Source organism: Agelaius tricolor, unplaced genomic scaffold (genome assembly GCF_023055355.1).
Source record: "Agelaius tricolor isolate 1412-34295 unplaced genomic scaffold, bAgeTri1.0.p SCAF_3, whole genome shotgun sequence".
NCBI classification, from domain to species: domain Eukaryota; kingdom Metazoa; phylum Chordata; class Aves; order Passeriformes; family Icteridae; genus Agelaius; species Agelaius tricolor.
The window spans coordinates 54,834,592-54,852,287 of NW_027269263.1; the positions used below are offsets into that span (position 1 = coordinate 54,834,592).

The 17,696-nt window shown below is 42.7% G+C and overlaps 1 protein-coding gene across 1 annotated transcript in view; it reads right to left on the reverse strand.

Annotated features, from left to right (window-relative positions):
• Positions 1-17,696, reverse strand: part of LOC139587654 (sucrase-isomaltase, intestinal-like) — a 61,255-nt gene that overhangs the window by 27,072 nt on the left and 16,487 nt on the right. The window contains exons 8-12 of the mRNA XM_071422047.1: positions 10,014-10,139; positions 8,893-9,024; positions 3,202-3,315; positions 2,975-3,091; positions 2,810-2,894 (exon numbers count right to left, since the gene is read on the reverse strand). Coding sequence (XP_071278148.1) covers positions 2,810-2,894; positions 2,975-3,091; positions 3,202-3,315; positions 8,893-9,024; positions 10,014-10,139 — 574 coding nt within the window. The remainder of the gene's footprint in view (positions 1-2,809; positions 2,895-2,974; positions 3,092-3,201; positions 3,316-8,892; positions 9,025-10,013; positions 10,140-17,696) is intronic.

The window sequence follows — 17,696 nt, forward strand, 5'->3', positions numbered from 1 at the left end:
GTTTACATTTTCCATTCCAAGGGAGGCTCCTGCCTTCCTTAGGAGACACCTGTCTTTCAAAGCAAGACAACATTATATTTATTTTTAGAGATGGAGTTGCAAATATTATAAAAGTCTCTCAAAATAAAAAATAAATTCTCAAAAAAATTTTTTTTTCATGCTTAATTAGGTGCATGCACTATTGTAAATATTTCTCCATGAACAAGCAATCTCCCTGCCTAATTGCACTTCCTGGATGGTTGCAGTTATTATCACAATTTCTCTGTACCTGAAACCCCATTAGCCTCTCAGCCCTGCTGTGCCACTACAGCTACAATCCTTGTGTTTGGATCTTTAGACACAAAGACTCCAGTGTCGGTGATCTACATCAGAAAAAACTTAATTTATAGGCAATTTCCTATTGCCTTCCTAAAAAGTAACTTTGACCTATATGTCTTTGAAGAAGACACTAAGCTTCTGAGGAAAGTCACACTTAATGTCCCAGTGGTTCTTGATTATTAGCCCTATAAATTTAAGGTGGGATAGGAGAGAAAATGCTACCACATGAATCATAGGTTCATGCTTCATTCTTATTCCGAGTATTTTGTATTCTGCCTCAGTAATACTGATTATTTTACAATTGCATATTAATCTTCAGTATAAAGTGTTTTACAGAAAATTGATTTGAAGGACATCTGGCTTAAGCCAGAATTTCAAACCATGTAATCATGGTTATAAAATTTAGATAAGGAGGTTGAAGGCTACACTGACAAAAAGCCTGAGGTTCTGAGACTGGGACTTGCAAAGATGAAATCACCTAAGACAATAGTGAGCTCCCAAAACTCTGCTAAGCCCAGAAAGGTCCTAATATCTTACTGGACTAAACAGCTTAGGGCACCTCTCATACCTACATAAGTCAAGGGCTTGGACAGCTATGAACAGGCACCTATTCTAGAAAGTGAAACAGAAAAGAAAGCCCTTAAAAACTGGTTTAAAATAGGTTCCCTACATGTTGGGATGTAATACCTAGGGCTCCTGGCTGCAGAAGGAAGATCAATACTAGGAAAGTCTCTAGGAAGACCTTAGAGCAGCCTTCTGGTACCTGAACAGGACCTACAAGAAACCTGGAGAGGGACTTTTTAAAAGGGCATGGAGTGATAGGACAGAGGGTAATGGTTTCAAGAGAGCAGGTTTATATTAGATACAAGGAAGAAATTCTTTCCTGTGAGGGTGGTGAAACTCTGAAACAGGCTGCCCAGAGAAGCTGTGGATGCCCCATGCCTGGAAGTGTTCAAGGCCAGGATGGATAGAGTTTTGAGAAAGCTGGTCTGGTGTCCCTGCCCATGCTAGGGGGGCTGGACAAGGTTGGTTTGAAGGTCCCTTCTAACACAAACCCATCTACGATTCTGTTATATTATTCTAACACTGCTAGTCACTAGCAGAAGCAGGGACATATGTGCATGAGTCAAGGCAGAGAAACTGGGCTCAAAACATTCCTGTCTTCAGTATCTCTCAGTGTCCTTATATGTCTTGCAGGCCTCTAGGTCTGAGTCCCTCCTGGTGGCTCAGACATCAATGCTAATCTTCACAAAGCTCAGCTGCAGCTGCATGGCTCAGCTGCATGGGCTCACTCTCAATCCTTTATTTGTGATGTAAAGGGAGCTCTGCTCTTTTGCCCAGTTTACCCAGTGTCTCACATCTTTTATGCAGCTCTGAAGGCTGACAAAAAAATGAAGGTAATTTAAGGCAAAGGGGGAAATTCTCATCAGTTCCTGGGCTTTGGTCAAGACCTGCAGGGTAAGTATGCAGTGGTTACCCAACAAAGAGAGCAAACACCAAAATCATCATTAAAAGCTCTCCTGCTTTCAAAAATTCACAATCTCTTTCTAATATTTTGTCATGTTTTTGATATGTTTATGTTTCTCTCATATTCAAAATAAAATAAAAAAAAAAAAAAAGAATTGCCATTTAATAAAGAAAATTTAGAATTCTCATGAGACTACAAAAGCCTGAAGGGGAAAAGGGGACATTTCCAATACTCCACTGCCAATACTCCAACCCTCATGTATCAGCTTCCTATTGCATATTAACATTGCTCAGGCAGCTGGGCTTTCCTGGGGAAATGTTGGCTGGATTAACTACCACACCACTGGCAATAATCATAGGTACTCATGGCCTCCTGGGGAAGAATGAGCATATCATTAACTCAGCTCCTGGAAGAGAATTTTCCATTCCTGTAAGTTTCCCATGGTCTTAGACGTTTTAAAACTTATTTTTAGCCTGTTTCTAGTAACACAGTGAAAATTTCTTTCCAAAGAGAAAGGAAATATATTGAACTAAGGCACCATCTCCCTTGTCAAAGTTTGTGAGAAGGCCATCTCTGGGACTAGCAATGGCAAGGGTTACTTCATAAGTCTGTAGCTGAGTTATTGTATATAGGTATCTTGCCCTTTTTCTGATGTGGACCAGTTGCTCAGAGAATGACAAGAAAGGTAATTTTTCTAGTCCTGTTATGAGGCAGAACCTTGGACAGAGGAACGTGATTGTTTTTGATACTCCAAGAAAACTGAGCCACTGGAGTCTTAAACAAATATGTAATTGAACTTACAGAACAGACAGGGAAAGATGGAAAATCAGAGAATGGAATTTTTTTTTCTCCTAAAATATAGCCTATCCAGGTTTAAAACAAAACAAACAAGAAAACCAAAGAAACAAAAAAAACCAGCAATGAAATTATAATATTAATGTTATTCTAAAATATAATATAATATAAAATAGGAATAAAAATATAATATTGATAAATAATTCATGGCAATGAAATTGTACTTACTAGGAATGTAAGGAGGGTTATTGATTTCAGTATCAGCACATCCAGGTATCTGGCCTCTCATGAAATTGGATGGTTCATTCATATCCTTTAATAAAGAGAGTAAGACACATGAAAATCTTCATTTTCTTTTTTATAAGAAGGAAGGGCAGACATAATGGGACATACAATCCAGATGCCATCGTAGTCAAGGACATCCTTGAACTCCAGACACAACTGGGTCCACCATTCCACTGTCCTGGGGTTGCTGTAGTCAGGAAACACACAATCTCCAGGAGGCCAGGCCTAGGGGTTACAAATGTAAATCCTGGTTATTTTCCCATTTCTATTATACTGCTGCTTTATTGTTTTGAAGCAGCACTAGACAAAATGCATCACAAAACTAAAAAACCCACCTGCCCAACAGCAGGAGTCACGCCATCGGAGTTGTTCACCCACACTCCCATTTCCTGGCCGAGTTCATAAGGTCTGTAAGTGCCTGGCTCCTCATCCTTGGCTATGAAAGGGTCCTGAAAAGAGTGATCACACTTCCTTTATTGAAATCCCAGAGGTAACAATTAATCTTCTATTTTATATTTTATAAAAATTTGTGTTATGTTTTCTTAATGCTGATTGCAAAAATATTGGAAGAAAACAGCATTAAAATTTAATAGGAGTTGAGAGCACATAATTTAGAAAAAGTCATTAAGGCTATGTCATGAGTATTTCTTGTGTAAGGCAAAAGCAACGTGAAATTACTAAATATCCTCACTTTTATTTTTTATGAGACTTTCTATGTTCAAATTATTTTAAGAGAGGCACTAGACTTTTACTCCCCCTGCACCAAGGTCTCTGCTGTGGCTGGGTGCTGTGCTGGACATTCCCACACTTGAGCACCTCTGGGTTTCCTCCAAGGCAATCCATATTCCAGCTGCCTCAGCACCAACAGCTCAACGCTGGAATAACTAAAACTTTTCAAGGGGCTTGAAGCTGGGCACATCCAACCTCAAAAGGGCCTCCTTGGCCCTCCATTCCAAACCAATGTTGGACAAGGATGTGTTATGCCAGTCTTTCGCAGAGAGCCCAATTCACACCTGCCTGTGGGGCCTTACACCTCTGCTCTCCCCAGGCACCAGGAGCACAGCATTTTACACCCCACAGCTTGTTCCTGCCCCTTCCCACTGCTTGGGGTGATCACCACCTCCCACTGCTGCCCCTGATATTGATACCAACAACTCCTCTGCCTCAGGATGACCATCAGTAGCCACCAAGCGGGTACAAAGAGAGCCTGATCAGCTCCTGGGGAACCACAGAGGCCCACCCACCATCCTGGAAGTAATAAAATTAAGAATACTTTGAGATGCCACTGAATGAAGAGGTACTTTGCAAATCTGCCCAGCATTCAGCTGCAGCCAAAAGGAGGTAAGTGCACTTTGTAATACATCCCTAATTGGAAGCAACTATCTGCTTTGTGTTTTTTAGAACACATAAAGACTGCAGCCATTTTATTAGGGAATTCTTTACTTTCTCCTTAGAAAATCTTACTGTCTCAGGTTCTGCTCTAGGCAAAACCTTTCAGTTATGAAACACAATGGAGAAAAACAGCATTGAAACAATTCTTCCACTTAGTTGTAGCTTCTGCAATAATTTAAGTGAACTTGAATCAAAATGTGATAGAAGTCTAACTAGTAAATGTCTTAAAAAGAAAAAAGTATCAGACCCCAAATGGTAAGTTGCTTTAAAGGCTTGTTTTAAATCTCATGTAAATATGTGAATTAATTGCCTGATTTACTTGTGAGCTCTCTGATAAGCATAGCCCTGGTGAGGGAAGTATATTCTCCATGCCTCAACAACAAAAGCTACAGCTAAATCCCTACTTTAAGTCCAAAATTTTGTTTATCTAGCTCTATTGTCACCTCCATAAGGACTGTAAGCGTCCATTACATTTTTAACTTGTTCAATAGTCCAACTTTGCAAAAGAGAAAACTGTCCATCTGCAATAATTATCTTATAATTGTGGTAAAGATGTCTCTCAAGGGACATGAAGGCTAAAAAAAGTCAGCCTAATTAGCTACTCCTAATGCAAACTTATGGTTTCCTTCAGCTGAAAGGTTGTTCCAGAGCATAAATCGAATACATTATGCAGGTTTAGTATTGCCCTAAAGAAAACAAAAGCTGTCCGTGCCTGCAAGGGTTGTTTGTGGGGAAGGAGTTTCATGCCTGTTAAATCTTCACTCATCGTTTTAGCATTTAAGGGAAGAAGTGCTGAGCATCCTTAACTCCAGCTGACTGCCTGAAGACCTGTGAGCCCCCAGCACGTACCCAGACTGATGCACTTCCTCCTGCGGCCCCATCCCAATCATATATTTTGATGCACATCCATAAAAACTCATCTCTGGAAATTTTTGGCTCTATAGCTCACACAATTGGACTTAAAAATGTTAAAGATATCGAGCATTATTTTGAATCATGTGCATGTTGCTCTTGACTTTCAAGTATTTAGTCACTTATGTCATTCCTAGCTGTTTCTATTTTTAATATGACTTAATAGACAGTATGCAAGGTGTTTCATTAAAGATCCTCTTTAGTAAAAATGTTTATAATTTTTCAATGTACTCATTGTTACTTTAGAACATCTTTGTTTCTAAAGAATATATTTGTTCTGACACGGCTGAAACATGCACAATTATTTAGTGCAATGATGATGACCAGGTGCTGACATGCAAAGTCACAATTTCCCCTAAGTAGAGGTGGCCTCTGAAAGAGATTAGGAGAGAGAAGAGCTGAAGGGCTGCATTAGAGGCTCCAGTAATGGAGCCATGCTACTCTCAAGGGGACCATAGTCACAGAGGGCTCCCAGCACAGGGTGCAAGCATGGGGAGCAGACCTCCTGCTGCTGTGGCACCAGCAAGCACAGCGATGGTGGCACAACTGAGATCAGGGTCCCATCCTCAGGCAGGTGGCCAGTGTCAGTACTGCCGGCTGTCAGGATCTGTGCTTTGCTTGTGACCAAAGTGGTCTTGAGATGACAGATTGAACCCATTCCCTAAATCCATTTACCAGAGGTTTTCCATGACACTAACTGGCTGTCAGAGCCCATTTCCTGAAATCATCATGAGAGAGGCAACAATCTGCTATATTTGGAGAACTCACCAATTCCTGTCACTACCCAAAGGGAATCTAAATAGAAAATTGTTTTTTCGGTATCCAACTGGATTATACTTGCCTTGATTGCACCCACTGTGACTTGGGAATGAAACCTTTCACACGGCTCCAGCTCCCAACTCAACTTAGGGGAATACTTTACATCACTAAAGAATCCTAACAGACAAATTTTGACAGAGATATCAGCAACTGTAATAAAGTGAAAATAGAAAACGTCAGTACCAGTGCAACCTATACTTCTCATTAACTTTTAAACAATGAAGGACAGACTGGCTCAGCTTTTGTTCTTTTTCCACAAGCTTGGCTAAAGAATTAGAGCAGAAGACAGACCTCAGTTACAGGTTAGTGGAAGGATGAAAGAAAGGCTTCCTATCTGGATTCCCATTAGCTCATTGAATGAATTAAGAGTTGCTATGTTCCTTGTCTAACAGCTGAATTGATACAGCAACACCTCCCTGCACTGCTGCAGAATGTGCCATCTGAGAAACTGAAAGAGCTTTAAAATGTTGTTGAAGTCAAACTCATAAGGAAGAAGGTAGCTCAGCCACTGAACCACAACTGCTTGCCTGTAGCTTCATATCCAGTAGCAAGTGCAAAACAACTGGAGACATCCCAACAGTGATGAAAAAGAGATGACTACCATGTATTTTCTGAAGGGCAAGAGTGCATAGGAAGTGCTACCCCAAGCTCCTGGTATTTTGCTCCTATATTAATGTTTTGAGATAAACCAATAAATAGGCATGTGGTATTTAATGTTACAGCTCTAAGAGATTAGATCCTTTTTAGAGCAGTATTGAGGTTACAGAGAGCCTAAACTGCCTAACAGTTAGAAAGAGCAATCAGTCCTGACAGCACATGTGCTCACTACTCCTTAGTTATTTACAATGATGTATCCATTTAATGTGGGTCTATTTTTGTCTTAAAGTTTCTTTCCATCAAAGTGACTTAGTAATCTGTTACTATTTAAACGCTGTGCCTTGAACCTTCACTGATGAAAACTGATTTCACTGCTGCACCCCCGAGCTTCTCAGAATGGAACCTTCAGGGGAAGGCATCTTTAGGGACAAAGAGCTAGCAAGCAGCATTCACTGTATGCATACTGCTGTTTCCATTATCAATATGAAATTGATCACTTGGGCTGCATGGTTTTGTTTGAGAGTCCTAGTAGTAAATGGAATTACAGTACATCAAAGCAAAGATTAGGCAAATAAAAAAGGTATGTTTAAAGAAACTATTAGAAAACTCACAATTAAAAAGAAAACACTGATATAGCTATCTGTGGTGCTGACTAATCCACCATCCTCAGTAATGTTTTAAACTTCAAAACAAACTGTGAGAAGAAAATAAGGACAGGAGGGAGACACTTCTGCCTTTATCTATCTATTTAACAAGATAATGTGATTTTTAGATGAGAAAACTGCAGTAGCTCTTGTTTATCTTGACTCCAGATAAACCAGCAAGTGTATTTGTGAAAGAGCAGCTGTACCAAAATTCAGGACTCTGCAGTTCAGTCTTTATCTCTACAAGCCTTATTTTAAAAGGACTGGTTTGACTTAGGATCCAAACAAGGGGACCTGTCCATCATGATTCAGTTGGATTAACTGAATCCCAGTCTCCTTAAAAGCATGAGCCATCAATATAATTGCAGGTAAATGTGTTTGTTTAGCCTAGCAGAGAAAGGCTGAGGGAGAATACACTTATTTCAATCAGTCTATAAAGAAAGAAAATAGAAGGGTGAGAGACTGGCAGTTGGAGGTAATAACAAATAAGTAGTAGCCAAATGAATGTAGTATCCAAATGAAAGATATAAACTCACCATTTAGGTAGAAAACATATTACAAATCTACAGTTACAGCAAAAAGTGCTGAGAGGAGCCCTGTGGGATTGTCTCCTCCTCCTCACCCTGTGGCTGCAGGTCAGCTCAGCCATGCCTGAGCCATGCCTGATCCACCTGCAGGGTCTGTTCACAGCACCCACCTGGGGAGGGACCCTGGCCCCAGCAGCTGTCTGTTGCTCAGCTCACCTTGCTGACAGGCAGCTTTACCCTAACGTTTACCCTGAATCTGTCCTGCTGCAGTTTAAAATGCTTTTCCTCTTATCCTGCCCCCAGTGGTTATGGAGAGCAAATTGCAGCCTGCTCTGGGGAGTGCAGCCCTCCTACTGCTAAGCTGCTGGGGGACACTGGAGAGCAAGATCTTGTGAATTTATAAATGGATTTTATTTGATTTCCTAATTTATTTTCACCTTTACTTAAATTTCGATTAAATTGGTCTCCAGTGTCCTTGCTGCCATTGGTGCTCACTTAGCTATTGTGACAGAGTCATTTTGGCACAAGGACACGTACAGGGAAGTGCTGGAGAGAAACAGCAAATTTTGTTGGAAAAATTTACTGGGGAAGATGGAAAACTCCAATTTTCACTTGTATCCAAATTAATTCATTTGTCCGTGTGCCAATTTTGGTCAGAGGTTCAACATACATTTTCCACAGATTTGCAGACAAGTAATCATCTCTCACAATAACATAGATAAAAAGTAAGTACAAAGAAACATGAATTGTAGTTAGTATATTCCAGAGTGATTAGGAATAGAATTTTTTCCACTATTCAGCTATTTTTGTATATGTACTAAAATAATTTGTTCATTTCAGGGAAAGAATTATATGAAAGCAATGTCAACTCAGAGGCAAAATTTCTCATAACTGAGTGGGGAAAAAGTGACAGAGAATTAATGTTTTGATATAGAGATGATACTGGTAGAGAGATATTGAATAAAGACAACACTTCTAAAAATTAAATCTGTGAGAACTTTTTCTTCAGCTCTTCTCAACATATGAGAAAATGGAAAATCTGCTACACTGTGTTAGCACCTAGGTACTGCTATGAAGACTATGTTGGGAATAGTTTTTATAAATGGAGAAATAATTAGCAACATTTTTAATTTACCAGAATCAAAACGTTGTGCTTTCCGTTCTTCTTCATCTCCTTTATGAACTCTGGCAGACCAGCAAAATTCACTTTATCATAGGTAAAGTCCAGGCGACGTTCCATGTAGTCAATATCATAATGTTGGACATCCTAAACATTTTTCAAGTAAAAAATTACATTATTACTTCTTCCAGCTCTGGAGTTCTCAGACAGGGAAGACATGGATCTGTTGGAGCAAGTCTAGAGGAGGGCCACAAAAATGATCACAGGGGCTGGAGCACCTCTGCTATGAGGACAGGCTGAGACAGAGAGGGCTGTTCAGCCTGGAGAAGGGAAGACTCCAGGGAGAACTTACTGAAGCCTTTAAATACCTAGAGGGGCTTACAAGAAAGTTGGAGTCAGACTTTTTTGTAGGGTCTGTAGCAATAGGACAAGGGGTGGTGGTTGCAAACTAAAGGAGGGTAGATTCAGACTAGATATAAGGAAGGAGTTTTTTACAATGAGGTGGTTGCACCCCAGGTAGATGGTGAATGCCCCATCCCTAGAAACATTGAATATTAAGTTGGATGGGATTCTGAGCAACCTGATTTAGTTGAAGATGCTCCTGCTCATTGCAGGGCATTGGATTAGATGGCCTTTAATGGTCTCTTCCAACTCCAAGTATTCTATGATTCTATAACTGAAGTATTTGATAGAGAAATTAGAATGCATGCAATAGTATTTCTAAAACGCAACTAATGTATGTAATGAAACCTAAGAGACTGTAATTGTAATCCTAGCAGTGGACTACAAAAAATGTAGAAGCCCTAGTTTAGCAACTACTTTGCAGTGATCTGCATCAGAAGTTTGTTTTCCATTATTTGTTTTTAAAATGCTAGCACCTCATACTGCATAACAGCAAATCCACACCAAAATCACCTGCTATGCAGCCAAGAGCAGCACTTAAACATCATGTTCACAGCCCACTTTAAATGTTCTTTTCAGCATTACGAAGATATTACATGCAAACCCACTACAGAAGATTATGAATGTCCTTTTATTCTACAATTCTCTCTGTAAGATAATTACTTTTCCTCCATTATAATTTTATTCACTTCAGAGTGCAAGGTTAGCACCCGCAGTGAAAGATTCATACTCACATATGGGATGTCATAGCGCTTCATGCGGTCGACAGTTTCCTTGAGAACATCAAGGCTGTTATAGCCCCAGCGGGAGAGCTGGAATCCCAGAGCCCAGTAGGCTGGCATGTGTGGGCGTCCAATGGCCTGCAGCAGCAGTGAGGAACACAGAAACACAAGGGTGAGAGGAAAAGAAGTTACTCTGAAACGCCAGGAGAGGCTTCCAGATCACTTAAAGCACAAAGGCCAGGGCACAGGCATCACACCCCCATTAAATACCCATTCCTTTCTCTGAGTGGCTCTTGGCACTTCTGGTGGATCCTTGCCCTTCAGAGAGACTCCAACAACACCAGCGCTGAGCATCACTTCTAAGGACACCCCGGTGGAGGAGACAGTGTATAAAAGACAGGCTGATGTCAAACGTGGTCTCAGCCTCTGCACAGCAGCATGTACCCTCACTTACAGGGCACATGCCAGCAGAAATCCAGTGTGGAGCCTCATGCCACCTGATCCACAACAAGTCCACAAACTCCTTGGCCAACAGAAGGCAAATCTCCAACCACACACAGCAACATAAGCTTTGCAAACTTCTCTTGCCACATCCAGCTGAACTAACTTATCAAGAGTCTGATCTTTATTTGAGCTCTCTGAAGTTTTAATCATATTTACACACCAATCTGATGAAACTCAGTTACTTATGGCTGACTACTGTTATTGCTGGCCCACATCCTTGTGTTGCCAGGCACTGACAACCCTCTTCAAGGCCAGACTTACTGTTTGGTCCTGAAATTCTCAACTGAAACACAAGGTAATGAGTTAAATATGATTTATAAATATTTGATTTCCACTGTCTGAATGTAATCCATCTGTAAATGGCATGAGGAAACTCAATTGAGAGCACAGGGAAGCAAGGCATCCTGCTCTGCTTCCCCCGGTGAGCGCTGCTGTGGTAACCTGGGATGAGCAGTGGGCAATTAGAATGTGTCTGTTGTACAAATAAGCTGAAGTCTGGCTTTGTCTCATAAGTACACACCAGTGTTTTCTGGGGCACATCTTCTGAAATCCTTACTTCAGTTAAATCCAATGAAACTAACCTTTGATTTATATTTCCAACACCTTTGCAGGCAATACATGAAAATCTAGTAGCTAGTAAGTACCCATGACTTATTAATCAGCTGCAGCTATTGTCCCCCTTTGGTTAAATAATGGTCCTTCCCTTATTTCCTTGTGTATCTCCATAGTTAGGTAATTATGCTGAAAAGTGAAAAACAACAGAACTTGCATATTGGCAGCTAAACCCCATCTACTTCAAATAAATAAAACAAGGCACTTCTGGCAGCCTGTATCTATTGCATTGCTAAGCTCTCTGGACATGCATTGCATGAAGGCACACCTTCCTATGGGATTTTCTCTAGGAAGTATGACCTGGGAAAGCAAGGCTGAGCTTGAAATTGCTCTAAAATACATCACAAGCTAGAGCATCAGTACACAGATGTACAAAGTGCATCAGACAGAAAACCACATGTGGGAGAGAGGCAGAGAAAAGCTGAGGATGCTTTTAATACCCCTGAGCTGGGAAACACACAGGGTAAATTGCTTCCAAACAAGAAATGCTTGGGAACACACAGCCAAACATTCCAAATTAGGCTACAGTGTGCCTTCACTTGTTGGGATGCTGCTGTTTCACATAAGCAGAAACATAAAGAGGCCATAACCACTGGTGAGGTTATTGCTTTGGGTGTCTCCAGGAGGGACACTCCAGCTGATCAGCACAGTTGCCCCATACACCTGCTGCTTGTCCTGTCCAACCAGACTTAACTTTCCTGATCCTCCTCAGTATCTACTTCTCCTCCAATTCAGCTGGAGGCTGGGGTAATTAGAAGAAGTGAGAGCAGCTCTCAGCAGTGTGTTCCTGCCACAGAGGCTCTCAGCTTCCACTGCATACTGCTGTGCCCTTGCCAGGGCAGGCCCTGAACAGAAAAAGGTGGTGCCTACCATGTAGGGGGAGGCCAATGGGCAGACATGCCATAACTACCCTGGAGCTATCCCATCTCCTTGCACATGTCACCAGTTTTTTTTCTGGACACATCTGATCACCCAGACCATCTTTCAAGCTCTGCTGGGGTTTTCCATGGAGAGCTGAATAGGGTGTGATGGCTCAGGACAATCTCCCAGACACCTTGTGAGCCAGCACCAAGGTGTCCAACACAGCATGGCAAACCTCAGGGCAAGAAGTCTTCTTCTCTGGCACATCCACACTCACCACATTAAGGATAAATTCATCTGAGGAGGCAGCACAGCTTGTTTGAGACCAGCAAAGGCTGCAGGATGAGCTTTGTGAACCCACCATTTTGTGCTGCTAAAGCAGATGCATATTTTGCCCTTGCTTTCTCTACTGGAAACAGAGAATGACCTCTACAAACAAGGTTAAAAAAACAGACCAAAACAAAAGAACTCCCTAATGAAATAAAATGCTTTGTGCACAGGCTTCTCATCTTGGACAAGAGAAATAGGGAAAACTGGCTGATAAATATTAATCCTGCAGTTCAATGCAGAGCCCTGTGCCCTGGCAGGATGTCTGCATGGCATCTGCTGCCTCTTCCCAAGCAGGCTGGGAAATGGGAGAGGGGGAACCAGCCTGGGCAGAGGCAGTGGGAGCTGCTGAGCAGCTCTGCCCTGGGTCCTGTGATACCCCAGGTCACTCCTGCCTGGGGAGGACAGCCTGGGACATTGCCAATACAGTGCATTTCAAGAGTTGGATGGGGATTGGCTTCTTCCCCATGTCCTGTCAAGCATGCAGGTGGAGAACAGGGGGGCTGGAGGTGGAGCTGTGGCCCCTGGTGTTTCAGTCAGAGCCCTTCCAAAAGGGCATGTCCCCAGCACTGGGGAACTGGGGCTTGCTGGGGTTCACCTGCTCACCCCTATGGGATGGTGCTGTGTCATTCTGGACCACAGAGTGAGACAGTATTTTGTGACAGCATCCCTTGAGGAGCTTGGGATTACAGCTGAACCAACAGAAAAATATCTACCTTGCAAGGAAGATATTAAGCTTTTAAAGCAATTAGTTCTCTAGGTTCACCAGGCTGGTGCATCTATGGTGAGCTTAATTGAAACCAACAGAACATTTGAAGAGGAAGGATGAAAACAGGGCAGCTGGGAAAACAAATGTTCTTTTTTCTAATTATGCTGTGGACTCTCTCTAATGGATCCCCCTGAAGCTTCCTGATAAAGTAACTGACATATGGTACCCACTCACAGATGGATCAGCAGAGGCAGGAATGTAATTTTGCAAACCTGAAGACTCAAGTTGGATTTGATATATATTTAGGATCTACTTAATTCATACAGATTGCATTCTGCATACAAATGATCAGAAAGTGCAGCAGCCAGAGAAAGCCTGCTTGGCAAAACTGACTCCCATAGAATCAGAAAAGGTAGATGGGGTATGGCAGGAGAACTGAGGGAGGAAAACATACAAACAGCAAACATATGGAGTATCCAAAATGAAGGGGGGGAAAAAGCACAAAGCTATGGTGGTGCAGAACCAGTAAAAACAAAAGATCCTATTTTCTGTTCCAGAATTCTTCCTGCACTTGCTTCTAAACTCCTGGTGTTTAATAAATTCACTGTTAGTTTTTGCATGTTTACATAATTTAGCATTATGTGTATTTTTTTTCACTTTTTTCAGAGCCACCTGAAAGCTGATGTATTGAGGAGGTACCCTGGAAGCATTTTGTGGTAAGAATGAAGTTCAGTGGAAACAAGTATATCTAACAGATAAAATCTGTGTCTAGGGAGCAGGTGATCTGTACTCATTTTCTCTGTGTTGGATTATTGGAGAAATAATGTTATTAATATAAGCATCAATGATATGTACTAGGTTATAAATTCTATAGAGTAAATCAGGATCCTATTCTGTTAACACTATGACCAAAGACTTTGATGAGAGAGAGACAGATGCAGAGTTATGCCCATATATAACAGAGCCTGGAGAAAGGTTCTCTTTCCTGTGCTCACAAAGGAGCTAACATGTCCTGCAATGCATATTGCTAATCTCACACCCTAATTAGCCACATAAAATGATTTCTGAAGCTTGATATTTGCTTCAACTCCCTTTCTTCAAAGAAGAGTTATAGGAGGAAACTGTAAAACCCAAGTGGGCTAATGCACTGGGTTTAGTGTTTCTGTATGGCTAAATTCACCATGGCTAAATTCCACAGGTGCTCCCATGGCCCACATATCTGTATCCAGCTCATCTGCTATGACTAAGACAAACAGCTGAGTGCTGTGGGCACCCGGTCAGTTAGAGGGCAACCTTCACTCAAAGTCTGCTAACAGAAGCTAAGCTTTGATTTAGGAGAGCAAAAAGAAAGGCCCTGCAGCTGCTGAACCATAAAGAAGACGCTCACAACCTCAGGAATATAAAATTTTAAGGATTTTCAATGCCAAGGTCTTAAAATATTGGGTTTTTTCTGCACAAAACAATTATCAGTTGTTTATTCCTTCTTGGGGAATTCAGCTGCAAGACTCACTGAATCATCTGTGATAAGATCAATGTACAAGCAGGTTCCCCATGTTACCCCTCCAATAGGAGAGTGGACTAGAGACCTCTGAGGTCCCTTACACCTGTAACTAGCCCACACTTGTGTAAGGAGGAAGCAAACCAGCAATTTTCTCTCCAAACAGAATCAGGAGACTTATAGTATGCTCACTTACAGCTTGTTATTGGATAATTTGGGATAAAATAACAAATTCAGGGCCTTTACTCAAGAGCTATTAAATATCTGTTTTTTGAACCCTGACATTCCTGAGCATCTTGTTTTGGAGCTCACACACTACTGCTGTGCACTATTGGTCTGTTCTGAAAGGCCACCAGTGGCCTTGGCAATGTTGGCCTGTATTAATTGTGACTGCAGAGCCTCAGCCAGGCTCAGGTGAGTGCCTGAACTCTTTAGCTTGTTACTGCTTTTTCTAACCCTCCTGAAAATGGAGGTGTTTGCTGTTAAAAGTGAGATTTGTGTTACATAACTGTTCTGCACACCAGATCTCTTCTGCAGCAGGAGAAAAATGTGATCACTGTCATAGAGAGAGAGCTGTACAGGACAATCTCAGATGTCTTAGATGTGGCAGGAGTAACACTCCACACAGCTGGGCTCAGGGACAGGAGGGAGCAGAAGAATTGGGCTGGAGGCTGCTCCTTCCCATGGGACCATGCCCAGCACAGACCCCATAGCTGCAGCTCACCTCTGCTCCATGCAGCACACAGCAGAGGGACAGAGGTACCAGCATTCACCCTCTGCTCCCTTCTCACACCTTGCCTCACTCTTGGAGCCCATTTAAAGCAGATTATGCTTGGCCAGGCTGGCATCCAGGACCATCACAGCTTTTGCTGTTATCTCTCCTCACTCCAAGGATGCAGAGAGGCTGGTGACTCTGGCAGAGCAGCTCCAATCAACCCTGATCACCACACAGAGAGCCAAGAGCCCTGCTCTTGGCATAGCCTGGACCCAGCAGCTCTGGCCAAGAGTCTGTGGTCACCCTGGGTGCTGGTGACAACCTGGAGAGGTGTGTGGGGAAATCCTGCATTCTCCAGAGGCCAAATAAAGAGCTTTGTTACAAAGCTGTCCTAACTCACTGGTCTGGAGGGAGCCACATGAAAGCCCAGAGCAGAGCTAAGCTCCTAAACCTCTCACAGAAAAAAGCATAGCAGGGGCAGAGAGGAGGCTCAGATACTGAAGTGGCACTGAAGGCAATGGCACAAAACATTTGAGAAAGGTGCAAAGCAATTTGCTCTGGAAACTTCTCCCTTGTTCTCACCAGCTGTGCACCTGCTGGCACCTGGCCACCCTGCCACACCAGTGGGGCCATTTTTGAGGGGTCCTTGCAAAAAGCAGTGGCTGGGGCAGACTTGCTCAGGAGGGAGGCAGGTGCTATTCCACCGAGAAGCTCTGCAGCAGTGCAGCCTGGTCCCAGCAGGGGCCCCTGCAGCCAGGAGCTCCCAAAACACCAGTTTGCAGAGGAGACCCATGCAAACAGCTCAGAGAGCCGAGCCATGCTGCTGAGCAGTGCTCTGCAGACATCAGTCACACTTCTCCTTTCTAGCCCTTTTCTTTCCCTACAGCATGGCAATGACTGCGCAGGGAAAATCCTCTCAGTGTGACAGAAAAGACAATTGAAAAATAAAGTCTTTTCTGTCTCCTTCACCTTCCCACATATCTTGTACATAAAAGCCAAATTATTACCCTAGAGACTAATAATATGGTAAGTGTAACATTTTTGACCTTGGAATTTCAGGATGTTTACTGAAGAACTTATTATTTCACATTGAAATTACTAACATGCATTCTTTAAGATTCCCTAGAGAGTTGAGCACAAGCTCAGAGAATACAGAACAGGATTTTTTTGTCCTGGCATGTGACATGTCTCATTAGGAGACACCCACTGCTCTCCTTTACTTTGTTTTCTTTGCTCCAGCTCCATTTCCAGAGACAGGGGTGGAAAGTGAGCTGCCACTACCCGTCAGCTGGAGAGTGAGAACTCTCTCATTTTATTTTCAGATGCTAAGCCACAGAAATGCTGCCTTCAAACACCAGTAAAAGACTTTGAAAAGGAACAGGCGTGGCTCTAATTTCCATCGTACTGCTGCACTAACTCCCTTGAAATGGGGATCAAAGCTCCAGCCTGGGGGAGAGTTGCTTTACTTTTTCCCCCCTTCCCCCCCACAGTTTTATTACCCACGTGTAAAATCCCAGCTTGCTTGCTGGTCTGTGGCATTGGAGAGAGTGTGTGCTGGTTTGGGCTGGGATATAGTTAATTTTCTTTATAGTAACTGGAATGGGCTGTGTTTTGGATTTGTGCTGAAAATAGTGATGATAATTGAGGGATATATTTGATTTTGCTGAGCAGTGCTTACACAGAGTCAAGGCCTTCTCTGCCCCTTACTCCACACCACCAGTGAGGAGGCTGGGGGTACATAAGGAGTTAGGAGGGGACACAGCCAGGACAGCTGAGCCCAACTGACCCAAGGGATATCCCATATCAAATGGCTTCATACTCAGCACATAAATCTGGGGGAAGAGGAAGGGGGAGCTGGATATTCAGAGTGATGGCATTTGTCTTTCCCAGTAACAGTCACATGTTCAGCCATTCCCCCGATTCCTGGGGGTGTCTAAACACCCTCCTGCTGGGAACTGGTGAATGAATTCCTTGTTTTGCTTTGCTTGTGTGCACAGTTTTGCTTTACCCATTAAACTGTCTTTATCTCAACCCACGAATTTTCTCACTTTTACCCTTTGGATTCTCTCCCCCACCCCACTGGGAGGGCGTGAGTGAGTGGCTGTGTGGGGCTGAGCTGCCAGCTGGGGTTAAACCATGACAGACAAAGGGTGGGGATGATTTGCAGAGGGAGCTGGAAACTCCAAGCAACAGAGCAGCTGCTCCTTCTCCAGGACATGGAGGAGCACCATCAGCCTCCCAGCTCTCTGGGAGGTAGCACCTGAATCTCTCCTTGGTAAAGAAAGGTCTAGCAGAGCCCACCACCCCAGAGAAGCTCCAGCCTTCCCAAAACAGCAGCATGAGCAAGTCTTATCCCTTCCTTCACCAAAACAGAACCCAAAACAGAACCTTCCTTCTGGGTTAAATCCTCTTTTTCCCTTGCTCTAAACCACAGTACTTCTGTTCCCATATAGGCACTTTAAAAGAAGT